The sequence below is a fragment of the Epinephelus fuscoguttatus genome, linkage group LG1, assembly GCF_011397635.1.
Source record: "Epinephelus fuscoguttatus linkage group LG1, E.fuscoguttatus.final_Chr_v1".
Lineage (NCBI taxonomy): Eukaryota > Metazoa > Chordata > Actinopteri > Perciformes > Serranidae > Epinephelus > Epinephelus fuscoguttatus.
This window is the reverse complement of record NC_064752.1, coordinates 29,555,870-29,581,976: the sequence shown is the minus strand read 5'-3', so window position 1 is coordinate 29,581,976 and position 26,107 is coordinate 29,555,870. Positions and strand designations below refer to the sequence as shown.

Below are 26,107 nucleotides of genomic sequence, written 5' to 3'. Positions count from 1 at the left end.
ATTCTTTTGGCGCTGTGTCCACCATTTTCATAGCTTCCTCTTGGATGCATGCCGCTTATGATCTGGCACCTGGTCACTTCCTTTTTTATAAACAGCATATTAAGAAGAAAATAAGAAAGGACAGGCAGAGGGCAGAGTCACTGCAGATATATACAGTGCCACACATTTCTGTTGGGTAACAAGTGATGACTGACAGAATTACCTATGTCTGAGTCTATACATTGTGTTTAAGAAAAAATCTTCTATAGTTTGTCTTTAAAGAACCAAAGTAAAAAATGAATTAACTAAAACCATCTTGTCCATTGTGTGAGGGGCTCTTTGCATGGGTGAAATATGGCCTCATTAAAAAATATAAAATACAAGTCTCCTTCAGAAATAATCCAAGGTATACTGTAGGATTTGTGCAAAATTAAAATGCCTGTATTTTACATGGCAGTATGCATTTAAAATGACCAATGCATGGCAACCAACACAGGCCTTCCTCAGTTTCATTGCACGCAGATGGTTATTTTAAATACATGCCGCCATTTAAAATTTTAATTTTACACAAATCCTACAATGCGCCTGGATTATTTTTGCAGGAGACTGCATATTATAATTTTATTGAGACCATTTTTCACCCATGCAAAAAGCCCTGCACACGATAGAGTAAGCACAGAAGACTTGAAGTATCCAAAGAGCACCTGCATGTGATCACCAGCAGCACTTCAACTCTGTTATATACTAAATAGATCATAAACTCAAACCTCAGAATTGCTCAAAACAATTTTTGTGTAAAGTAACTCAACACTGTACACAAACATTTAAACTGAGGAAATTAATATATGTGAGCTCATGGGTAACTGAATGTGACTCATACATTCCTCACTGCAGGTCAAAGGTCAGTCTGTACACTCATTGTGCTCTCTCTCCTTCCATCCCGATTATCTCTAGGTATTTGCTCAGCCATCCAACGTGGCTATAACCAAGATGGACGTGAACAACCTGGCCATGGTGATGGCCCCCAACTGCCTTCGATGCCAGTCCGACGATCCGCGGATCATCTTCGAGAACACGCGCAAGGAGATGTCCTTCCTGAGAATGCTAATCGTTCACCTGGAGACCAGTTTCATCGAAGGGGTGGTGTAGACACTGTGAACCGTAGAGCTCACCTCTGGTGCTGAATCGGCACCTCCTGTTACACATTTACAGTCATGCATAAACACTGTCTCTGTTCAGACCACACTGGAAACTCTCGGGGTGAGCTATTACAGCTCTTACGACACAAGCAGTGTGAACACAGCTTGGACTCTGGACCCTCGTTCTCACTTGCTTTTTTTTACTGAGAGACAACACACATCACCTTCACTGTGTTTTTTGATACTAAAATCAGCAGTGATGGCTTTAAAGTGGCTCACTTTAATGACTATTTTCTAACAGCTGCGTGTGAAAACAGATCTACTCTTCATTTTGTTACTGAATGAGGTAGTCCTACAGTTTCATAGGACGACCAGGCTGTGTAAGTGAGAGTCTTACAGTATTCACTTCAGAAGTATTCACTTGCACAGCAAACCTAAAGACAGCAGTGTTGATGCGCTGCTTTTTTTTAACACTCTGGTTTCAATCAAGTGTGTTCGTGTGTGTGTGTGATTGTCAGAGTGTGGACGAAAGACACAGCCTTCCTTTATCATGTACAGAAAAAGTGAAAATATAAAAAAGAACTCTTGTAATGGTGTCTTATTAATAAGCTTGCCTGTGCTGTTTTGAGTAGTTGTACTGATAGCTGGTCTCTTCGTATTTCATTTTTACGAGACACAAGAAGCCGTGCCGCCACAACTGAGTGCAAAGCTTCATTTTAAAAGCACAAACTGGACAGATGTGCAGACGGATGGTGGCGATTTTCTAAGAAAATAAACTTAGAGGTGCTTCGACATTACAACTATAAACACTCAAGTGAAGCCAGATGAGAGTGTTGTAATTACAGTTTGTGTCATAGTGATGTGGGAGGTTGGTAATTAAACTGATAATACTCTTTCTCTATTATCTATTAAAAAAGTCTTTCAATTGGAGTTGTGTTCTCTTTTGTTTGTGGTCTGTATGTTGTTGTTTTTTTTTTTTTGGCTCAGGTCTTATGATAAAACGGGTGTTGGATGTGATAACTGTACATGGCCTCCCTCACAGAATGAAAATTTGATGAATCTACCATAAACCCGTGTACTGAGAATGGAGTAATCAACTGTCAAGCACTATGAGAATGTAGATTAAGCTTTTGGTGTCCCCTCTCAGGCTTTGCCGATGTAAATAAATTCAGCGTGTAAATAGTATTAACTCTCCTTAAGTGTATTCTAATGATCCAGGTTTAAGGGTGAAGTTAATGTTGCTGTAAAGAGCAATAAAAAAAATTGTTTTTGTAATTAACTTCATTTCTCTGCTGTAACCGCCTGCCTTTTGAACATAGGACTGATTCAAACCACTCTCCATGTGTGTGTGTATATGTGTGTTTGCATACCTTCCTGTTATAATATGGATTGACTGTCCATAAATAAAGGTTTGTTCAATTGTACAGTGGGTGTCTGGTGTTTGTGTTGGCACTTCTTTCTTTGTTTTGACAGTGGTTTGCAGAGAGCAGACAGGAAATGAGCGAGAGGAGGGACAACATGGAACTAACCCCCTGGCAGGAAGCTGTGGCCACATCATCAACGTCTTAGAATTAGTCACTGGAGAACATTTAATTTGCCTCCAGTGAAGAATTACTTCTAAATTACAGGATTTCTTCATTAGCTTTTATGACAAAATCAATATTCAAGCTTGGAAAAAGGCACTGCATGCATTACTTGAATAATAAAACGACGTAGTAAAATGAGCTCATCGAGCACAGACGGTAAGGCACAGCTGAATTTGTAGGATATTTGTCTGGCCACCAAGATCACTGGGATTTGTCAAAACAAAAATACTTGCAGGTGATAACTATAATTCAGAACATTGTCCTTTTTACTCAGAATATTATTTAGGTTTAATTGAGTGGGATTGTTGTTTCATTTCATGTGAAATTTAGTGATATCTAAATAGTACTTGTGTATGTATGCCTCATTTTGGGCTTATGAAATGGCTAAACTATTGATTATTATATGTTAAGGATTTTCAAACAGTTTAAGGGGTCTATAAGGGGTCAAATCCCTTTAAATTTGCAAAATAACTTTACCTGTATGCCTTAATTTGGACCTTAAAAAGACATCAACTTTTCAAGTAAGATGAAAACTCAAGAGTGTACCCCAAAACATTTTTAATATTTAAACTTTTTTTTTTTTTTTAAACATAATTAAGAGATAACTTAGTGTGTAGTAACATATTAATGTTATTGTTTTGGATAATATGCATGGTTTTAGGGATTGTTAAGGAGTTTATGAATCAACAAAAATATGAAAATCATTTAGTTTTACTTGAAAATGTATGCCCTTTATGGTGTTTGCAAGGCTTGTAGTCAATTTTAAGGATCTTTACTCCCTAAACTGGAATATAAGTAATTAAAAGTACCATTATGTATTACAATCAATTAATTTATCTATTAATGAACCCCTTAATAGCCCAGTTAAATGCCTAATTACCTCACTATTACCCAGCGTCTGTATGTGGGGCCCATGTGGGCAGTAAATGGGTTTAAAAATGGGACATGTATGGGATTGTCCATGGGTTCCATACTGGCCCCATGCCACTTGCCCACATCAATGGCTTTACCCAAGTGGACCCACATGGTTATGTTAGGGTGACCTGGGTACCAAGTGGGTATGGGCACAAAATGGAACTCTTATCCAGGGCCCACCTGGGTAAACCCACCCATGTCGGCAATATGTAACCCATGAACAATCCCATATATGGCCCATTTTTCAGCCAGTTTACTACCCACATGGGCCCCATACTCAAATGTTGGGTGGGTAATGAGTGAGTAGGAGGCTCTGTCTGGTCTCATAATAATAAACTTAATAGTTTTGATTCAGCGGTGCAAACTCTCAGTATCCTTTGAAAGCAGCGGTGGTAACCCTTTGCATTTCTCAATCCGATAGTATTTCTCAGACAGGCTTTTAAAAACTGAACACTTGCGATGAGTTACACAATCAGACACAGAGAGTAAGGATCTATTTGTCTCATGTGTCTGTAAGGCTAAAGATTGCATCAGCTTTACACACACAACATACTTTGACTGCTGAGTGTATTTGTCCAGAGTTATGAAAGTCTTATTCTTTTGTCTCTGTGACTACACAGGTGAAAGGGTTGGGCAAACACAAGCTGCTCACCATCCTGTCACACGGCATCACCCTCACTCATCCATCTGTACATTTTCATCTGTTTGTCCTTTTATGCACATCACTGCACAGAACTGCCACCTGTGTCATCCGTCACTCTCTTGCAATCATGTAGCTGTCTGCCACCGCTGAAAAGCTGGGCAGGCACTGTAACTATGACAGCGGAGTAAGAAGACCTCTGGCCTCAGTTTGTGCGACTGGAACATGTTAGAGAAAACAGACACAGGAGGGAAGAAGAAACACTGACAGCCTCTTTCAAAAAGCACATTCAGTGACAGAGGTCATGGAACAGGCAGCTTTTATTTTCAAATCATCCTGACTGCAAAAACTTAAGCCATACTTTACTGTGTTTACGAGCCACTGTGGTTCCACTACAGTACTTTGGTTACATTTATTATGAGTGTTTCATAGAGTTTATTTTCATTATCACAGTGAGAGCAGCAAGGGCAGAGGTTTCATTTCAACACTGTGAGGAACCACCAATCAGGACCAAGCACTGGACCCGGGGGACAGAGTCTTCTCCCTAGCTGTCCCCTCCCTCTGGACCTCTCTCCCTGAACACATGCAGGACTGCACCAACCTCTCACAGTTCAAATCACTGATCACAACTGCGCTTTTCAAAACTGCTTTTACTGTGTGAATAATATGTATTTTAGTGTATTCTTTTTTATGATCATTTTAACTTATGTAAAGCTCTCTGCGTACTGTGAATAGCACTCTATAAACAGAAATGTATTATCATTATTATTATTATTATTATTATTATTATTAGGCTATATAATGCAGGGCACTGGGGTTATGGGGGCCTCTGCCAGGATATTGTAAGCATAAAGTAAGCATGAGAGTTTACAAAAAGAAAAAAGCAGACAAAAAAACAGTAATAACAGGCAGGGACATCAAAGGCAAAGGTGAAATGCTCCACACTGAGAAAAACAGAAAATAAGAAGAAGCAAGGCTACACTACAGTGCCACTGACAGTGGGTCCTCCATGTCGTTCACGGACATGGAGGACATGGAGGACTCACAGAGGTCCCCATGGTCCCCAGCTTTGACCCCTGGAAATCCAGGGCCCCTCCAGGGAGGGAGAAATCTTCCAGTCATCCATGAGCCACCATTCATCCCAATTAGTGCCTTTTCTGCATAAATTTCAGGTGGAAATGTCTTTATTTCTGCTCCCTGTGGGGACATTAATGCCAGCCTAAAATGGTGGACAAACTGAAACCCATTCACTGGTAAACAGACTTCACCCTGGTCACCCTCCACTTCTGTAAATAAACAACAGTTCCCATGGGTGGACGGTGGGTGGAGCTATGCGCCCAGTGATTTGTATATTGTATATAGGCGTGAACGGTGATTTATAAGCTGGTCAGGGCCTTTATTCACTTACATATGTAGGAAGAAGCAAATAATAATGTTGTTCTCAGTTTGATTAATGCAACTGGTGAGGATACTAGAGTCAGGTTATGTCCTAAAAGCTTGATTTGCTCATTTAGGTCCATTCAGAATATATTTAAAGTGCTTTGACTAACAAATATTTACATGTTTATGGGAATAAATAAACAAGACATTTTAAAATCAACATATTTTTGCAGTATTTAGGTGATAAATGATAGAGAGATACTGAAGCGCCCTGTGTCGTTGCAGGCGCATGCGCAGTGTAGCGCCACACTGCCCGCGCGCCGGTGGTAAATGCATCTGGGAGAAATTCAACTGCGTGATCTGGTCCAGACAGGCGGAGGCGGCGGGACCTGCTCTTTAAAGGGATTACTCCACACATTTAACCCCAACCGGACAAAGAGTGACTGGAGAACAGGTAGGAAGCCTAAATCTTGTCTCCCCATCGCTCCGGAGTTTATAACCCCGAATAACATCGCGAACGAGGCTGGTTTGGTGGATGCGTCAACAGCTTAGATGGTGTGGTGCCGCATGTCGGCTTTTTGAGTTCAAAACAAACGTGACGAAGTAGGTAATAAAATGTAACGTTTGTACATTTCGTGGTCCTATTCGTGTGACTACGGTGTGCCTCTTGTTCGTCATGTTCGTTTTTCACCGGGTGCCTTTACATGGCTCCGTGGTTTCTCAGTTAGGGAAGTTTAATGCTTTGCATTTCCACGCTGCTCGTTCACAGCACGAAAAGTCTGAGAAAGTAGGCCTAGCGCGAGGCCCTGAAGAGCTCTGTGAGTGACAGCTGCGCGGCCAATCAGATGCGAGTATCCCGCCCATAGCAGACTCGTTCGACCAGTCATATCTGCTTAAAGCGCTGACGTAATCACCTACCGTTACGCCCACTGTTATAAAACACTGGACAATAAAGTGCTATTAGCAGAAGTGGTCAACAGGAGAATAGTAGGAGCAACGTGAGGCAACGTGTCCTCGTGTAATCTATGAAAACACAATTTAAAGACCTGTGAAGTATACGTATAAATGAAGAGGGTGTGGGATGCTTTTTTGCCACTTATTACTACAAAACATTAACCTACGATTAAGTGAATCGTTGTTTGTTGGTAACGTTACTATTTAAATCTACAACCATCACCCGCTTCCTGACTCATGATTGTTGCATCACCAACTCCCGGTTTGCGCCCTGCCTGTGTCGCTGTCGTCTGTCTGGCTCCTTATGCAGGCCATAAAAACGCACAGTTTCATCTTACATATTGAGTTTTACTGACCAGGATATTGTTTCCTCTTTGCTAACGTGCTGGGTATGTGCCTGCTGCAGACGATTGATGATGGGGGTCTTTTCCATTGTCTTCTATTGTGTCTATACGTGAAATCGCCTGAGCAGAAAACACGTGGGCCGAGTAGTGTGAAGATATCCGGTTTGTACGTTGCACGGAAAGCCAATAACTCCCGACTGCCTCCGCTATGGTGAACCGAGTCAGATATAACCTGGACAAAAGTAAGACATTGTAATTTATAATGTAGATCGTTTAGCTGGTAATGAAGGGCGCCGTTATCTCATGTTACCCTGTATGTGCCTGACAAAGGAGGCGCCGTTATCGGGAGGGAATTTACATTTTCTGTACAAGACCAAACGATCATCCTCCTGAACCAAGCCCTTTATTTCAGCTGACAGCAGCAGACTACGGGGCCGTGTTTGATGAGACTGCATGGACAAGGACCCAATTTAAGACAAAATACACTGTTCATCAGTCGAGTATTAGCTTGGTGCATGATTGCTTGCTGACTGTACTGGTGGGTAGGAAGTTAAAGCCATGATCAAGTTATGTAGTCATTTTTCTACCTCCTCTCATTGTGCGTTCTTGATAGGAAGTAAAATCAATACAGGATATTTAAATACTGCTCATTTTGATTTAAAAATCCCCATAGAGGTCGTTTTTAGACATCACTGAACATCTGGTATTAGTTGCACATTTCATCACCATTTGAGGTACATGGCTCACCCGTATAATGTCAGTTTTTGCTTTTCACCGTGTTGCACTATGTTACAACATGTAATCTGTAGCTTGTGTATGTTTACACTGGTGATATCTGTTCTCAGCCTGGACTGCATTGGTGTTCTGCTGTCATACAATGGGAGTGCCCTACTCGCCTTTTAATGCCAAAATTGCTACTCGGGTGCAAAGCTGTGATTTGCCACAGTCTCCTGGTAAAATAATGATTAGTGCTGACCTGAGAGAGACGAGGCTGACTGCAAGACTGTCTGTAAATTCCTTGATAGTCATGTGCATTGTGTTCTTCTTGGCTAGGCACAATGTTTTTCTCAGTAGTGTACCCAAGGTCATACAGTATGGGTCTAAGTTTGATTGGTATGTTTATTGGTTATTGTGTCTGTATGTGTATGTGTGTGCACAGGAAGGGAGCCTTGATGTGGGCAGTATGAGTAAGACGCCCCCTAACAGAAGAGGGATATCTTTTGAGGTGGGAGCTCAGCTTGAGGCCAGAGACAGCCTCAAAAACTGGTGAGTCATGGCCTCGCTCATTCCTCCCCATCCCTGTTATTGTTCACTCCCTTTACTCTCTCTCATATACCCTCATACTCTCCATCCCGGGCCAGTCTTAGCTATTCTGCATTAAATGTTAAAAGATTAAGAGCAGAGTGAAGAAATCACTGCTCCTTTGCCAGCAAATGACAGCTGGTGATGGGTGTGTGCTCTCAAGTAGCCTTTGATCTGGATTGTTAATGAAGGATAGTAGAATTAAACTGTGACCGTTTAATCATAATTTAAATTTTCTTAATAGCTGCTATATGGTCAGGATAGAAATCAAGACTGTTGTTGGTACCATAGAATTTTTTAAAGTAAACTATGTGAAATTGGTGTTGCAGCACAACTGTGTGAGCCACCTTCTTGTAGGGACACTTAGCCTAGTCCTTTGGCGGACACATACAAAAATACAGTTGATGTTGGTCCCCCTGTTTCACTCCTGCATATTACTGGAGGTTGCAGGGTTTTGTTTAACAGTTTGTTTATTACTTCGTAAACAGAACACAAAATTTATCACAAGATATACATACCAACCCCCCACCCAGAATCCCCCAACATGTCATCACTACATACACAGTTGTCCTTGGCTGTCAACATAAACATGCTCCCTCATATACAGTGGAAACAGATATTTAAAACAAGGAAGAACTCGACAAATAAACAATTGCAAAACAAGGAAGTAAAAAACAAATCCACATTTTGTCTACGCATAGACGAAGACATTAGACTAGGACTGTCATATTGGGATTATTTTTGACAGATATTGCGACTGTGATGTGTCATGATTGAGTAGGAATGGTAATTTTCGCATTTCATTTTCACTGAAAAAAATATTAAAATGATGATGATGGGATTTTTGCTGGAACTGTACTAAACAAGCATGTTCCCTTATGTCTAGAAAATGATTTGTAGGTCGGGGAATCTCTGTAGCACCACAATGCTTCATTTATTATGATATTGTGACACATTTACCCCCATCAAAATATTGCAGCTCCAGCTATTTGAATATTTTGCCTGACCATATTGCAATGTTGATAATATTTTGATTAGCTGTGCAGCCCTACACTAAATATAAAAATGCAACTCCCCACAAAGTGTGAACCATGTCAGTGGCCCCCCAAAAACTCATTAATATTTGCCCAATTTTCTAATACATACATCCAATTTTATAAATTGTTAATGGGACATATTTTCAACTGCTGCCACTCCTGCTGTCTCTGCAGCCCATTTGTGGGCTTAAGGCACCCTCTCAGTCATCCATCCTCAGAGAAGAATCTATCACTCATAATACTTGTTTGGACCCATTTTTTAATGTGTTCGTCTTTTCCCATAACCTTAAACAAATAATCTGGGGCTGAACAGAATTTGGGCCTCTGAAGTCTCACAGAGATTATCATAAATCCTGGCCCCAGAATTCTTAAACTTTGTCACAAGATTATAAAACATGACTTAGGTGGCCTTCTTTTGACTTGCATCGCCAGCAATTTGGCGTGTCTCTCGAGGCTCTAACTTAAATGCTGTACTGAATTTGTAATGGAAGAAAGTAATCACATTACAGTGGCATGTGTCAATACTCAACAGTGTCACCAGCACACCATCCTCTTAAGTTAAAAAGTGTTTCATGATTCATGGCTTCTTTATGTTTGACATTTTCGAAATTTACTCATTTTCACTTACTTGCGTTCCTCAGTTGTTTGAAATAGTGGAAAAGGAACATAAACCTCTCCCTGTCCAATCACACACTGTTGATATTTTTCTGTCATGTAGGTATGCTGCCAACATAGAGAAGATTGACTTTGAAGGTGAAAAAGTACTAATCCATTACCGGCAGTGGAGTCACCGTTACGACGAATGGTTTGACTGGACGAGTCCCTACCTGAGACCCGTGGAGAGGGTTCAGCTGAGGCGGCAGGGCCTGCAGGACGACACTCCTGTACCTGTAAGCTAAGAACATTGTTCATGCTTGCTTTAACTTCTGTCGCATAGAGAAATTTGAAATTCTGCCTCTCTCTTGTGTGCCTCTGGCCTATATTTCACAGTGTATTTCTGCATAAAAGAGTTCTTTATCTCCTTCTAAAAAATTGAGCACCATGTCTTTTTTAAAAAAGAATTAACAACAATGATGGTTTTGTAAGAATTTAACAGCTCCACCTTTCATTAAACTCTGACAACATGCCTCCAGTATGTTCCAGATCGAATGTCTCCTTCCTCCCTCCAGGGCTTTCATGTGAATGACAAGGTCCTGGCAAGCTGGTCTGACTGCCGTTTTTACCCTGCTAAGGTCATTTCTGTCAATAAAGATGGTGAGTATCAAGCGCTATCTTTGTCTTTAATGTTTAGATCCATAGTGTTTGAACTTAATGATCACAATAACTTTAAGCAGATTATTTTTGGAAGATGTTAAAGATTTTAGTTTGATTATTCAAATTAGATGGGTTTAATACAAGATTGTGTGAACTGGAGCATACGGCGGTCTAAAATATTCGTTTCCCTTTTGCTTTCGAAAGGGAAGCTGTTGTGTTGAATGGTGTTCAGTAACATCAATATGGCTTTTTCTTTCACTGGCACAGCAAAGAGAAACTGTGAAGACAGATCTGTTTGATGCACAATTACAAAACTCTAAATAGGGGTACATCTCTCACAAGAGGCATTTATACACAGGATGTGACAAATAAATGGCAAAAAATGTGAATTACTCGCCTGCGATTATTTTGCAACAAACCATTCATATTGGCAGCATTACAAATTCGTGACAGTTACAACATGTGTTCAATAAAAGGTGTAAACAGATTAGCCCTGAAGGAGTTTGACTTGCCTCTGGTAAAGATTTACACAGTGTGTAAGTCAAGGGCTTTTATTGTGGAACGTAAGGATTGAGGGAGTGGATCTTGCACGTGCTGCCTTTGTTGAAGTTGAAAAGAGTAATAAAGTTTGTTGTCTTGATTCAGACTATGGACCGTCCATGTTGTTCAATAATGCTACTCCACACTAGGGGTTGGGGGATGGGGATCGATACAGTATAGTATCGTGTATCGACTTGAGAACGCCAAGCATTGATTTTTTTTTTTTTTTAAATTATTTAAATTATTAGTATTGGTAATACCATCTTTTTGGTAGCCTCCTATAACACTAAAATCCATTGCTTTTTCAGTCTGTTGGATACATATTGCTGAAATAAAAATGACGTGAAATGAACAGACTGAAAGCTTTATATCATGAGATAAAAAGGATGTTGGAAAGTTTTCCTTTGGAGACATTATTTGCATTTAAAAAAAAAAAAAAAACGGGTAATAAAACGCAGTACATTTCAACATATTTTATTGCAATACGCCGCATATCACAAAACACATGATAGACGAGAATTTGCATGAAAAAAATGCCTCTGGTGTTTAAAGGCTTTTACAACAAAATGAACAATTGAAGTGTCGCTACAGCTTAAAAACTATTGTCATCAGCTACCCGACTAGCAGCTGGATCTTGTGTGAAACATGTTTTACATCTGTTTATCTTCTTCCACGTCAGCATCCTACACTGTGAAGTTCTATGATGGAGTTATCCAGACAGTGAAGGGGATACACGTGAAGCCTTTTATTAAAGAGGTAAATGTAATAAGTGAGCATGAACATCCAGAATAATTAAAGCATGTAGTCTTTGTCTTGTGTGCCATTGTTTCCTAATTTCCTCTTTGTCTTGCTGACAAATAGAGAGGTGGTGTTGGTGGAGGGAAATCTCGGTCCACTGAAAGGAACATGGTAAGGAGGGCCCCGACCCGCAGAGACAGGAGGCCTCAGGAGAACGGTGGTCCCAAGAACAAGCGAGCCAGACGCAGCACCTCTGACCAGGAGGAGGACAGCAACAGTGAGGACGAGGAGCGGGAAGAGAGGATGGTGAATGAGAAGAGCAAGAAAACAAACGGTGAGGTAGAGGCTGCACCCACTATCAAACAGGAAGAGGAAATACAAGAGCAAGCAGACCAGAACAAGCCCAGGGATGCAGAAAAGGGGGCAGGACTCACAAATGGGGTGAAGGTGGAGGAGGATGATGAGCATAATGAGAAAAGGTGTCACGTAAATGGAGAGGTGAAGAAGGAAGAGGAGGAAATAGAACAGAGTGGAACAAAGCCATACACAGAGACGCCGAAGCCATACACAGAATTTCCCACTCAGACGTCAGCACAGATGGAGCAGGTGCCTGTCACTATGACAACCACAGAGTCCAATGGAGATGTGGAGCAGAAGCCAAACGTCCAATCAGAAAGCTCTCAGCCTGCGGCGGACGTGCCGCCACCTCAGCCTGTGAAACGTAAGTGTTAATGAAGTAAATTAGCAGAGATGTCATCAGATCTGTAGGATTGTGAAAATTAGTTACTGGGTGCAGTTAATCTCACATCGCATCTGGGCATGTTTTCAAGACGTGAATAAATGAACTTCTTTCTTTTGCCTTTGGTAGCGGTGAGGAAGCAGGGTTTCCACAACCCCAACAGATTCAGCAGAGAACCATGTGAGTACAAAGCAAAACTTAGTAAACAAATACAGCCATCACTTCTGTTTCATTCTTTGATGTCCTTTCTTCACACACCTCACTTGTGTTATTCCTTGTTTTAGTGTACCGAGTTATCAAAAACCAACCTCCCCCCGTCCTGTCCATCAACCTCGACCACAACCCATTCAAGTGCAGCGCTCCCGGCTGCACAAAGTCATTCCGTAAGGCCAAGCTGCTGCACTACCATATGAAATATTATCATGGCGAGGAGCAGCCTCCGGAGGGGGAGCGCAGCCCCACCAGGAGTGTCCAGACCAGGGCCTCTGAGAAACAGGCTACTACTACCAGTTTGGACGGCCCGAAGAGAAGGCGCACCATCTCTGCTTCTATGCGTGAGCTCCTCTTGAGTTTTTTTAGAAACTGGCTATTTCTACAATTCAAACAAATGCATGTTGCGTGACTACAAAATCAGAAATGCTTTAATTACTAATCATACACTTCTAAAACAAGTATTTCACTTCCAGCCATACAAATATTTCAGAGCCTTGGGCTTATAGTTGGTCTTTGATTTTTCTCAGACTCAGTTGGGCCTACTGCAGCTCCCCGTGGCGAGGTGAAGACTCCAGGCAGGCGCACATCAGCCCCGCCTGCAGTCAACACCCAGAGCCATCAGCACAGGGCACTGCTGAGGGAGAAGAGCAAGGAGAACCAGCTGGACAGGAACGGATGCCAGCAGCAGGACAAGGACTCAGACAAGAGCGGCTTTGACATTGGTCAGTATCATGCAGTATGAGGGTGTTGTTTATTAATGTAACTCCTCTGCCTTGAAATGCCTAAAAACAACTGGAGATTGTTATGTATTTTGTTGAGTTGTATCCTGACATTATCTCAAACATTTAAACTGTATTCAAGCCCAGAGAAATCTGTTGTTTTCAAGGACAGGCTCTGTGTCATTTGGTTGCTGTCAGCTGTCAGTGGCGTCATATCCCCTGTGCACATGTGTAGAGTTGTGGTTTTCTCCCAGAAGCTTTCATAAATTGACTTTTTATGCTGTTTAAAGCAACATCTATATGATTCCCTTTTTAGATCTTAGTCCTCTTTAACTGTCTGTTTTTAACTGGATGACAGATGTCTGGATCATCAAGTTATCAGAGAAACAAGTTGAGCAAACGTTCGCTGCAGCTGGGCTCCAGCCCCTGCTGTGCCAAACATTACTGGAGAAACAACATTTTTAATGTAAAACTGCTTTATTCAGTGTTTTTTACCAGTGTAAATCACTGGGTCAGGTTGTTTTGAAGAGAAAGAGACTTCAGTGGATAATTCGGCTCCTGGTAAAAACCACCTGACCATCTGGATCTTAATTTATCCATGGAACAAGCAGGCACAAATTAGCAGGAGCTGGGCTAGTAGCCCCTTTGTGACGAGCCATACAGCATTGGATAAACCGGTGAAAACCTCCTGAACACTGTACACTGTAGGAATGTTAACCAGGGGAAACTAACTGCAATGAGACCACAGCTCCATCTTTGATTGTTATTGTTTTGATTGTTATTGTTTTGATTGAGAGAACCCCAGCAGCAGATAATTACACCTTGTATACTAAAGCTAGAAAATGACTACATTGTGTGTTACATAGAGTCCTTCTTGTTTACTGTTAGTTTCCCTTCTTGCAGTACAATTTTGCTTATAGAAAAGTCAACCTGGTGTGATTGCTGTGCAGACACAAGTCTTAACTCTCGACTCTTAATGGTCCCCAGGGTCAGTGAAAGACAAACTGAAAGAGAAACCGAAACAGAAGGACTTCCTCCGCATTAAACTAAAGAAGAAGAAAAAGAAAAAGAAGGCCAAGTCCGGTAAGAAGGGGTCCCGGGCACCGGGCCTCGTCACATATCTGCTGCTCTGCATGTGCACTCACTGTGACATCGTGGAAATGGCTAGCCTGCAAAGCATAAAGTACTCCATTCACTCCTCTTGGTGTGGTGGCTGAGCCTTTGTGTGTGGGAAAACTTGTTACATCTGTTGCTGGCCTCTGTTGCTCCATTATGCCAATCAGAAAGCTCCAACTCATTTCTTCTACACCATAGCTTGCATTTGCTCTCTTATACGACAACTCTGACAGCACTGGTGATAAAAAGCCAGATGTTGTTGTGGCACTGATATTGACTAATCCAAACACAAATCCAACACTGTATTCCTAGTTGGCACTCACATGTATGTAAAGTATGTTTGGCATGAACACAGATACTGTAGGTTACATTCCACATTGGTTATTTCATGCTATTAAAAGGCCTGAAACACGGCCGTGTGGATTTCATCAGATTGATTGTCCCTGAATGTTCTTGAGCCATTTATTTGTCCATGTTTGTTGTGCCACAGTTTCTCACCTCCTGATGGGCATTTGTTTGGCATTTACAAAGTTGACATTTTGTTCTACGTCTGCTTCCCCCCTTCCCTGTATTAACAGACTACACAGGTAGTGAGGAGAATATTGACATCTCAGTATTGGGTCTTCAGTCCAAATTGAATTTGCCACTCAAATTCCCCCCCTCACACAATCACAAGCCTGAGGCCTACCCCAGCAGGCCTGGATACAGCTACTCACAGCAGATACATGTGGATGGTGGGTATCTCTGTGATCGTGTGTGTGTGTGTGTGTGTGTGTGTGTGTGTGTGTGTGTGTGTGTGTGTGTGTATTACTTTGTCTGTGTGACTGTACATGGCTTCCTCTCCCTTCCATTCTCCAACTCTGGATTCAATCCATCATGCTGTTCTAGTTTGATGTGCGTCACACCTGAGGGGTGTACCATGAAGCCAAATTAGTGGGTTAGCGAGATAAGTTAAATCCAAAGCAAGTATTTTTACTGTCACAGAAGTGGCTCTCTTCTTACCTGACAAGATCACCATGGTAACTTAAGCTGCATTGTTGACCTGGTGGGGACCAATTTCTGTTGAGACTTGAAATTAGCTAAAAAAAAAAAAAAAAGCCTTTTGCTAATTAGCGCCTTGGAAATAGTGTCACCTTGTATTCAGTAGGCAATTTACAACCTGTTGCACCGTAACATTACATTAGTAATACCACCGAACGAAGCTATGTAATAACAGCACAGCAAACTGTATTCTTCACATTGCCACAGGAACTTGTATGCATTCAGTTAGTGATGCAGAAAATCTGAGGAAGAATATTGTTATATTTTATTTGCAAGGCTGTACTGCTGACTATGTTTTGGTGTTCCCTGGTCTGTTTGTTCCCACTGGCTCTAACAGCAGAAACCTGATATAAAACCACAGGTACCATTGTACAGTTAATAGTTAACTGTATTATTAATCAGGATGACGTTGAGTTGCATATGAAATGCAGTGTAATTCCTTCAAACTATAGCACAACATACCTTAATCCTGATTTACTGAAGTTTGTTTTTCATTTTACACTGCTGGTATATTACAGCTAATTGAACACTGATTAGAAAATTGATTAGTCTATTGGTATTCATCACAGTTATTCAATCAGTGAAAATAATTTTACTTTGATTTGACCAAAAGTGATTTCCACATTTCCTTCATTATGGGACAGTGTCTGTAAATGTGAATACAGTTCTTGAGTATAACATTTAAATCGGCTGCATCAAGTTCAGAGTTAAAGAGCTGTAGAATGAGCAGCTGTCATGTTAATTATAATTATACTGAGTGATAAAATACATTTTTTTTTAACTTAAGACTTTACACAGTGATTACTTTTCCACTAACAGTCCTCCATTGCCTTCATTGCATCAACAGTGTTGCTTTTTGCTAGAGCTGCACAGTTAATCTAAATATTACCATGGCCAAGTGCGATATCAAATTACAGGAGCTGCAGTTTTTTGATAAAGGTAGAATGTGTGACAGCATACCATTTTAAATGAAGCTTCCTGGTGCTGCAAACATGCCCCAAACTAAGAATTACATTCCAGAGGTAAGGGAACATGCTTGCTTGGCACAGACACCAGCAAAACTCACATCATCATTGTTTATTTTTCCCAGGAAAAATGAAATGCAAAATTACTATTCCCATGAAATTGCGACTCATATTACATTTGTGAAAATAATTTTTCATATTCTCCATTTTGTGTGGTACTACAGCCAAAAGATGCACCAGATGCCTCCTTTTATGGGAACACGCACAGAGCCTGAGGAAGAAAGCCTGGGTTAACAAAGCAACTTGATAACCACTTATCGTGGTACCTGTTATCTCTGACTAAGGCTTTCGGCTTTGTTGTGCCAGCTCAGGCAAAGAAAGCCTTGCTCTGTTGAACCTGCTTCATGGTACACCCCTCTGGTATCTGTTTCCAAATGTTGTTGCTCATCACATCTCACGACCTGCAGAATTAAACTTGCTGCTGTCACAGATGAGACCAGATTTTTTTATAATGCTTGATTGATTGAATCCGGAGCTGTTCTTTGCTGCTGCAGCTTGCTTCATCATGTGATCCACAAATACTCATTAAAACTCACATAGTACAGTATGATTAATATTAATTGAGCTAAATTGTGGAGGAATAGTTCATTTTTGTTGTCGTTCCCATGAAAAACCTGTAGCTCTGTTTGTCCTTGGTACTATAGATGAGGACAGCATCAGTGACTGGTCCACAGACAGCTGTGGATGGAGCGACGATGACTTTGGGGTGGATTTGGATGTCACCACGCCTCCCCTGAGTGTGGACTCTGGTGCTGTCGATACAAGTGACCAAGAGATTGTGCGATGTATCTGTGAGGTGGAGGAAGAGAATGACTTCATGATTCAGGTGAGCTGAAGCACATCTATTTTTAAGGCATTGCAAGCTTTGTTTTCTTTTTAGTATTAGGGTTGCATTAATGTGAAACAAATGTGTCCTTCCCACAGTGTGAAGACTGTTTGTGCTGGCAGCATGGCACCTGCATGGGCCTGCTGGAGGACAATGTTCCAGACAGATACACCTGCTACATCTGTAGAGACCCACCAGGTGAGGAAAAACCAGCACCACCTTAAGCTATAAATTATAAAATGTCATTAGGATTTGTTGACTTCAAAGCATTTTCTGAGATGCCTGTAGAGATCACTGCAGATCTGCCATCTAGTGGACAATACGTAAAATGACACCGTGTACAGTTATCAGTGGACGTTAATGATTTTTACGGAAACTTCTATTTTAAAATAACTATTAGACATTGCATTATACAAATGTGCTGTTTGACATTATGATTCTGATCAAGAATGTGCGTGATCAGTCGACATAGTGAATTAAATGTTATTACCTTTGTTAGTCAGCACCAAAATGACTAGTTGGTTAAATTAAATATTGAAATTAATAATAGTTTATGCCATTGCTTTCATCCAATCAAAATGATATTGTATTAATCAGGCATGTCTCCTAAAGATTTATTTATTCAAGGATTTGTTTTCAATAAATGTTACTTACTAAGTGAGTCGTCGTGTTTGATAGCATAATTAGTGATGTTTGCAATGCACCGTGCCAACATTACCAACATTTTAAGTACGATTTTGTTTCTGAAAAGTGCAATTAATGATTTTGAATGGCTCCTCTAATATATGCAATATTTTTTCAGACAGTGTTTAACCTCATAGATAAATTGTGCTCAATTTGAACCCTTCTCTAAATGTTTTTTCTTACTTTTAGATTGGTCATCTAGTCTACGTTTAAACTTCTGTTTAAACTGTCAGGGAAATTGAAAGTTAGAAACTTCGCTAATTCTGGTGTTAATTTTTTAAGTTCCTTTTTTTTGAAACCAATTTTTGAACATCAACATTTTAAAAAATAGATGGTCCACATGGATCTTGCCCCAGATTTTATGCTCTCACACATCAAAATATTTAACTGTTTCCTGCTGAAAGAGAACAGTGTGTATCACAGGATACAGTGCAGCGAGCACAGTCCAGAATATGCTTCCAGTTATAGAAAGTGATGAGAATAAATAGAATACACTGAAGCATTAATGTGTCCTTCAAGCTTATAAAACAGTGAAACTACAGAGGGTTTGTGCTGCAGAGTGCCTTTAAGGTCACTGATTTACAAAAAGAAAGAAACTAAAAATAACAAGCTGTAAGTATTGTCCCTTTGACCTGAACACTGCTGCTCATTGTGTTTGCTAAAGGAAAAACAAAAACTTGTTTTTTTAAGAGCAAACACTCTGCCAAGGTGGAGGAGTAAGCTGGTATGCATGATCAGAGTACGTTGAACTGTCAAGTATTTTGTTGACTTTGAACTGCACATCAAGCTAAAGCTCCACCGAGCCTGGTTATGACTGCACACTGCATCTGAAGGAATGCTATTTAAAATTCCCCCGATCCAAAAACTGTTACACCCTAACCAACCAACCAACCAACCAACCAACCAGGGCTGTACCAAATGGTTTGAAAAATCAAAGCTTAATTCAAGAACCTGCTGTCAGTCATTTCATTTTGCTGACATTTAACTGCATGTTGTTGATTCTTTCCAGGTCAGAGGCAGAGTCTGCGCTACTGGTATGATCGTGAATGGTTGAGCAATGGTCACATGTACGGCTTGTCCTTCCTGGAAGAGAACTACTCTCACCAAAATGCCAAAAAGATCACCACCACCCACCAGCTGCTGGGAGACGTGCACCACGTGGTAGAGATCCTCAACGGACTGCAGCTTAAGATGAACGTCCTACAGTGAGTACAGAGGTTAAATGTGGATCGTGACAGAAATTAAAGTTGTCCAAATCACTCAGTTCCAGTTGAACATCTTATTATTTAATTTTAATTTATGTGATGGTCACACAGAGGTCTAATCTGTCCTTTTGGCTTTTCAGGAGCAATACCCACCCAGACTTGCAGCTGTGGCGGCAGCCCTGGAAGCATATGGAGAGGTCACGGACCGCCTCTGACTCGTGTCGTGGCAGTGATGCAGCCCCATCTCCTATGACCCCTGATGAGGACATGAGCCGAGGTGAAATTTTAATGTCCAATGCTCTGGAGAAACTGAGCCGGGCTGCTACAGCTGCCACCTCCTCTTCGTCCTGCTCCTCCTCCCCCTTCCCATCCTTCCAGGACTCTTACATTACCAGTGAACATTGCTACCAGAAGCCGCGGGCATATTATCCGGCAGTGGAGCAGAGGCTGGTGGTGGAGACCCGACAGGGCTCCGAGCTGGAGGACAGCATGAGAAGCACAGAGGAACTGCTGGAACGGGAGCAGCGCTATGGGAGCCTGCTGGAGACAGACAAGCCCAAATCAACAGGCACCAGTAACAAGGTAAGACCTTAGTCCACAGCAGACAAGGATGTTTGAAGGAGCTGTATGCGACATTCAGAGCATATCTATGATTCAGAGTCTGAGTTGGGATTGTCTGCACACATTATACAACATGGAGGTAGCTTAGCCGGTGGCTAGCAGCTAACGGTGCTAAAATTTAGCAGTGTGAATCTGGAAGGGGAACCAGAGGGTCGGCAAAACATTTCTCTGACTACGCCATTATGCCACTGTGAGTCAGGACGATGTTCTCAGTGAGGACAGCATGTGAGCACAGTGCAGAATGGAAGCACTTAGCTAGCCAGAGGGGTACACACACAGGGACTCGCATGCACTGCACCACAACAAAGAACAGGCAAGCTCGGATTACAGCATACACAAAAGGAATGTGACTCCATCTTCTGCTGAGGATGCCACTGCTCCACTATATCTTCACATTACAAATATTGCTTTACTGCTGTCAGTCAAATAGCACTGAAACACTACAGTATCCATGATCACACTTGCTGGGGAGAAGATGTCTGCCACAGGCGGAGGGAATCTGGGATTTTCAGAATGCCTTATTGTTGCAGTCGATGACAAAAATAAAGCTCCAGTTGCAGAATCAGTCTTGAATAAATGAAGATTCTGTATGGCAAGTGATTAAAACTGCACAACATGTTTTATAAAGCTCAACTTCAGAACTCCCTGCTGCTGTTAGTGGCACCAGCAGCACATTTTAAGATGTTTTTGTCATAATGTTCCTTTGAACTCATCAGTGGCTTCTCCCCCAGAGTTGCACAGTCTTGATTACAGAATGGGCAACAGAACATTTTAAATTGGAAGGAGGAGAGTTGTCAAGGCAACGTTACTTCTGAGTTACTCAAGTGATTAAAGATTGGGCCAAGCCTCTGTTTGACCTCCAATCATGACATAACAACCCCTTTTGTTTGTTTATGTCTCGTGTGCATGATTAATGTGCAGTGATTTGAGAGTTGGTGGAAACAGAGGTCTAAAGTTAGTTGTGTTTAAAATCTTGTCTGATGATGTCACCTGAATGTCTCCAGGTTTCAATGGGTGGCTGTTGGTCCCAGGCTGAGACTAGGGAAGAGGGTGGAAGAGATCCTGGAGAAGCTGCAGATAACAGCAGGCAGCATCAGCAGAGGCAGATCAATCTGCTGGATCACATCGATGCAGTCCAGGATGAGGTCTCACACAGGATGGACTTCATTGAGAGGGAGCTGGATGGTAAGCCCTGCGGTGGCCTTGGCCTAGTTACCGACTTTGTCTCTTTAGCATGGTAGGAATCTTTGAGATTAGATTTAAAAAGAAATGGTGAAGGTGACACCTGCTTATATCACTGGTCCATCTGTCCTTAATGTTAGCTGATGTGTTTAGCTTTGATGTGTTTTTTACTACCTTAGTACGAGGGAAGTAAAGCCTGCTTGCAAAGCAAAAAGCTAATACGCCCACACTAGACCTTTGAACTACAAAAATGTACGGGTGTGAGAGGGTGGGTCAAGCACAGAGCCTCCATGTACAAGTCAGTGTTACTCAAGTGTTGTTGAGCAATGAATGTAAACATGCTTGCTTTTGATGATTTGTGAAATTATGCAACAGCCCAGAGATTGTCCTGCACAAATGGCTGTGAGGATTACATCATACCTGGCAGGGTTGCTGTTAAAAAATTGGTGCTCGTCCACATGTCCTGGTAGAGTTAAAATTCCCTAATAAGAGGGAGAAATTACTGTCAAATAATGTGTTTATTAATCATAAAAACAGTTGATAAGCAAGACATATAAAGACATCTTTAAGGCATGTAGCTTTATAATTTACTATGGAAAAGAACATAATTCCCGTGAATAGACTCATATCCATAATAATGTTAATTGAAAATAATCTTAAAAACAAATATTACACTAATGTCCCTTCAGCTTTATACTGTTCTTACTGAATGTGACTCGAGCAAGCATTGGCTACAAAATTAGTTTGATTTTTATGTCGTTCGCTTTGAAAGCGCTGCAGTGAATGAGAAACAGTTAATTCATGAAGTTGAAATGAGACGGTATCTATACAATACTTCCTTAGTTTTCTACAAAAATTATAAAAACAGAGGTACAAATTTCTGGTTTATGACCACTGCCAATAACAACCTCCTTGCTGTTGGTTTTATTGAATGTCATTTCTGGTAAATATCGCAATATATATAAACTGTGTGTTCTTTAAAAAAGTAGAAATGTATGAACTCACCCATCTTTCAAGTGGCTACATCTCCAGTCTGATAAGTGTGGACAGAGTGTCAGATGTGACACGACACAGCGTTTTTTTTGGTTCCTCATACATTCTTTAATCATATATTCAATATGACAGAGATTAAAATATTTTGGACTTTAATGAGCATGTGTATAGCATGTGTATACATCCAGTGGGCTACAAATGTAGCCCACTGAATGTATACACATGCTGCTTTTGCTTTTTAATGATTATTAAAACACTGAAAAAAAGACTTACCCTGGTGTAAAGGGAAGCAGGGACACTGTGCTGATATTCAGCCAGCTGTGTGTCATCGCATTGTGCGCAGATGAACATTGTTTGACTTCCCCCAGAGATCCCTGCCCGTGTGGTGGCAGAGGTCCGGGCGCTGGCAGCGGCACAGGATCAAAGCCAAACACTGTCACTTGCATACACTGTGATGCCACACAGCTGGTTCAGTATCAGCAAAGTGTCCCTTTATATTCATTATCTTTTGTGGCGATCACCAGTGATGTGGTGGTTCACTTTTACACTGTGATCTGTAGCCTATAGTTCGGCTTTAGCTTCTAACTGTCTTTGTCTTGAACTGAGACACACCTCTGGAGTGTGCTTGAGAGACAGAATCTTTGTGGGCTAAAGAAAGACATGATGTGTAACCATGTGCTCACCTGTGGTCCTTCTTCTGCTTGTCCTCCTCAGTGCTGGAGAGCTGGCTGGACTACACCGGGGAGCTGGAGCCTCCCGATCCTCTGGCCCGTCTGCCTCAGCTCAAACACCGCATGAAACGGCTGCTGACACAGCTGGGCAAGGTGCAGCAGATCGCCTTGTACAGCTCCACATGAGGGCGCCAGAGCACAGCAGCGGCTTCAGTCCCCACACAGCATGCAGAGACGGTGCAGCGGAGGCAGCTCCCTGGTCCCTGGCTGCAAAGATAATGATATTAATGCAAGTGCGAGAGATTGTTCAGCGCATTCGCTCTGACCTGACTTCTGCAGCTGTTTCTCCTTCTCAAAGAGGTTGTCTGTGGTGGAATCCGATGCTACAGCCAGCCAGTGTCATATATTGATATTTATATGAACATGTATGGAAAGAAAGCATCATAAATCAGGATTAAACACAAAAAGTAACCTCGTAAATGCAGGAGAAAATCCTTAGGACCAGATTACACTTCTGTGGTTCCCATGCAACTTTAAACCTAATGAATGCCTTGTGTCGGAGCTACTGCTTAAGGTTGCCCTGTCTCTCTCAGTACACAGTGCTTTACATGCAGAAGCTTTATATTCGGAATTGCAATCAAGTTCCTGAACCTACACGGCCTCTTTGCAATAGTTTCTTGAACACGTTTTCAAATGGTCACTGTTATTGCAACAATGTCCCAAAGTTCACTTTACGTCACCTGTCATGTCATGTCACATTGCATTAAAACCCTCACTGTAAGAGTGGGCAGACGTTAACTTGAAGACATCCAGTATGTAAGGACACTGTTGAAGCAGTCTCTACAAATAATCTGTTCTGTTTGACCTCCTCAAGGTTTTGTTTTCTACTACACTGTGAAGTTATTTTTGTCTGGAATCAAAGGCATCTTATTTTCATTTTTAGAGACATTAACAAGTGTGATTTCTGTTTTGTCTTAATCTGCAAGGCTTCTTTTCTAACAGTCCTCCCATCCGTGTACCAGTTTAATCAGTTAATGTGTTTGTCAGTTACTGTATCCTTTACTTCAGTTAACTCTTTGCATCGTCGTTGCTGTAGCACTTGACCCATGATTCACTGAAAACTGTTATGTGGACTTGTCTTTTCTTAACCTTAGCATCTTGTGCTCTGTCTGTGACAAATACTACTTAGGAGACCTGTATATTTCTTTTTTTCTGTTCTGTTTCATCCGTTTATTTTCAGTATTTGGCTTGTTTGTAAATATGTTATCCAAAAAAATGTCCTATTCTTTATTGAAAACATTCTCTGAACTCATATATTGTATGCTACTGTACTGTAAGTGTCTGGCTTAGAAGCAGGGAAATGTCAAAAACAATGCAAACAGATTTGCTGGTACATAAATAAACTATCATTGTTATTAATCACGACAGGCATATTCTTGGCTGGTTTCTCATTGTGTCTCTGACACGCCGGGTGTTTGAGGAAAAAAGAAAAGTGCTCCCTCTGATCCTGTTTATCAACCTGGCAGTAACACTAACACACAGTGAAGTCAAAAGTTGCATCACTCAGTTTGATGTAACATGTTTTCTTAGCCGCTGATTTGTGCTCTTACACAATCAGATTGAAATTGGGGCCAGCAGTAGTTTGGAAGGCTGAGAGTTTTTCCTGAACTAAAGGAAAACCCTGCTGACATTCCACTGAGCAGAGCAATTAACTCCACAGCAGAGCTGCTAATGACCCAAAATGGCACTAGTTGCACTGGGCAGCTGCAGTCTGAACGAGAGGGACTTATCTCTGGTGGAAAAAACATGCCCCTCCCCAAAAAATAGATTGCGTGCATACTTTGATGTAATGTGTTTTTATCACATAGCCGATTTGTGCAGTTACGTAATCAGATTGAAAATAGAAACTTGATGGGAATTCTAATCGGTTAATCTCTAAAATTTGAGCCAACATCACGTGGTGATAGATCAGAGCAAATGATATACTGCATATGAAGAACTTGTGTAGTGTCAGTCAAAAGAAGATGTCTGTTGATTTTGATGGTGTTGGACTGTGTGGATCCCAACCTTTTCTCCCTTTTATATCATTGAGTAAACGGATGACCCCTTAGTGACATATTTTATGAATGCTATATATCAGTGATTCCCAACTGGTCCAGCTACAGGGTCCAGATTTCTTCTTAGTCATTAGTTAAAGGTCCAAGCAGTTCAGCGTCATACATGACACATTCGTGAGTCATTTGTGGTCCATTGACAATGGACCCATGACCCACTTTTGGACCGCGACCCACCAGTTGGGAACCACTACTATATATTATATTAAGTGCATGACAATAACAGTATAGCGCAAGTGATAAACTGTACAATTAACCCAAATAGTGAACAAAATAGCTGCAGAAAGTTTGTGTAAAACAAGCGCTTTGGATGAATTTTGAGCAGATTATTTCCTGTGAATATTAGATGAGTTTTCTGGATATTTTTATATTATTCTCTGTATAATACTCTGTATAGTATTTTTTTAACAATCATACATACTTAATAGGCTTCTTTTCTGACATATTCAGAGTTCTCTTCTGCCCAACCATTGATCTGTTAGCTCTTTGGTTGTTTAATTTTCAAATGCACAACAAGGCTGTTGAGCAGAAAGTGAGGGGTCACGTTGGCAACCCCTTTTGAGGGTCAGGACCCCTGGGTTAGGAACCAGTGTAGCCTATGTTAAATAGACTTATACCCTTCAAGGGTGTCACTGCACACCACCCAGGTCTGGTGGGAGCTAGCTAGTGGTGCCGCTCAATCAGCGATTAACAGCTGTTCGCCCTGTTAGCAACATTAGCAGTGTCAGGCCAGCTAGTGGTGTAACATAGGACGCATTCACACTGGTGCTATTTGGTCCGCTCTAAACAAATAATGGTCCACTTCCATGGGTAGTTTGGTTCGTTTGGAGTGGTGTGAACGCTCATTCGAATTCTGGTGCTGACCAAACAAGCAGACACTGGTCCATTTGAAAACTGGGGGTCTCTGTTAACTTGCAAGTGAACCCTAATGCGGGTCGCTTACAGTGGGAAATGCAAACAGACTGGAAGTGACAGGAAGTGACATTGCATTTTGGTGTTTGGTGTTTTTGTGGTGACTAAGCCAGCTGAAGGGGATGGATTTCCGTTTTCAGTCCTGGCCAATCGATGAGGCGGGTTTTCTTGTTCCTCATGCTTTTTTTTCTCCCTGGTCAGTGGTCGTTTCAGGCAATACAGGCCCCAAACGAGCAGC

The 26,107-nt window shown here is 41.4% G+C and overlaps 2 protein-coding genes across 7 annotated transcripts in view; both read left to right on the top strand.

The window, feature by feature from the left end:
• The window catches only part of arhgap46a (Rho GTPase activating protein 46a), a 35,358-nt gene extending 32,816 nt beyond the window's left edge, over nt 1-2,542 (top strand). For both annotated transcript variants that reach the window (XM_049577265.1, XM_049577273.1), the window contains exon 10: nt 934-2,542. In XM_049577265.1, the coding sequence (XP_049433222.1) occupies nt 934-1,128 (195 nt within the window). In that variant the 3' untranslated portion in view covers nt 1,129-2,542. The remainder of the gene's footprint in view (nt 1-933) is intronic.
• A 3,404-nt stretch (nt 2,543-5,946) lies between these two features.
• On the top strand, nt 5,947-24,265 carry phf20a (PHD finger protein 20, a). 5 transcript variants are annotated; one of them, XM_049577912.1, is made up of 17 exons: nt 5,947-6,093; nt 8,097-8,203; nt 9,995-10,166; nt 10,446-10,530; nt 11,750-11,826; nt 11,932-12,529; nt 12,677-12,727; nt 12,832-13,101; nt 13,288-13,482; nt 14,467-14,562; nt 15,174-15,329; nt 17,306-17,487; nt 17,586-17,685; nt 19,181-19,376; nt 19,517-19,958; nt 21,002-21,182; nt 22,887-24,265. In XM_049577912.1, the coding sequence occupies exons 2-17, from the start codon at nt 8,121-8,123 to the stop codon at nt 23,027-23,029; spliced, it is 3,027 nt and encodes a 1,008-aa protein (XP_049433869.1). In that variant the 5' UTR covers nt 5,947-6,093; nt 8,097-8,120; the 3' UTR covers nt 23,030-24,265. The 5 variants fall into 5 exon arrangements, with proteins under 5 accessions (XP_049433869.1, XP_049433851.1, XP_049433885.1 ...); XM_049577894.1 differs by having other exon boundaries at nt 10,410-10,530; XM_049577903.1 differs by lacking the exon at nt 5,947-6,093 and adding an exon at nt 6,783-7,179 and having other exon boundaries at nt 10,410-10,530.
• Nucleotides 24,266-26,107: the final 1,842 nt, after the last annotated feature.

Bases quoted from the DNA above. Each gene is read 5' to 3' on its own strand.
- phf20a (XM_049577894.1), top strand. From the start codon at position 8,121: ATGAGTAAGACGCCCCCTAACAGAAGAGGGATATCTTTTGAGGTGGGA. The intron at 8,204-9,994 runs GTGAGTCATGGC...TCTGTCATGTAG, and splicing joins AGAGACAGCCTCAAAAACTG to GTATGCTGCCAACATAGAGA. The intron at 17,488-17,585 runs GTGAGCTGAAGC...TCCTTCCCACAG, and splicing joins AGAATGACTTCATGATTCAG to TGTGAAGACTGTTTGTGCTG.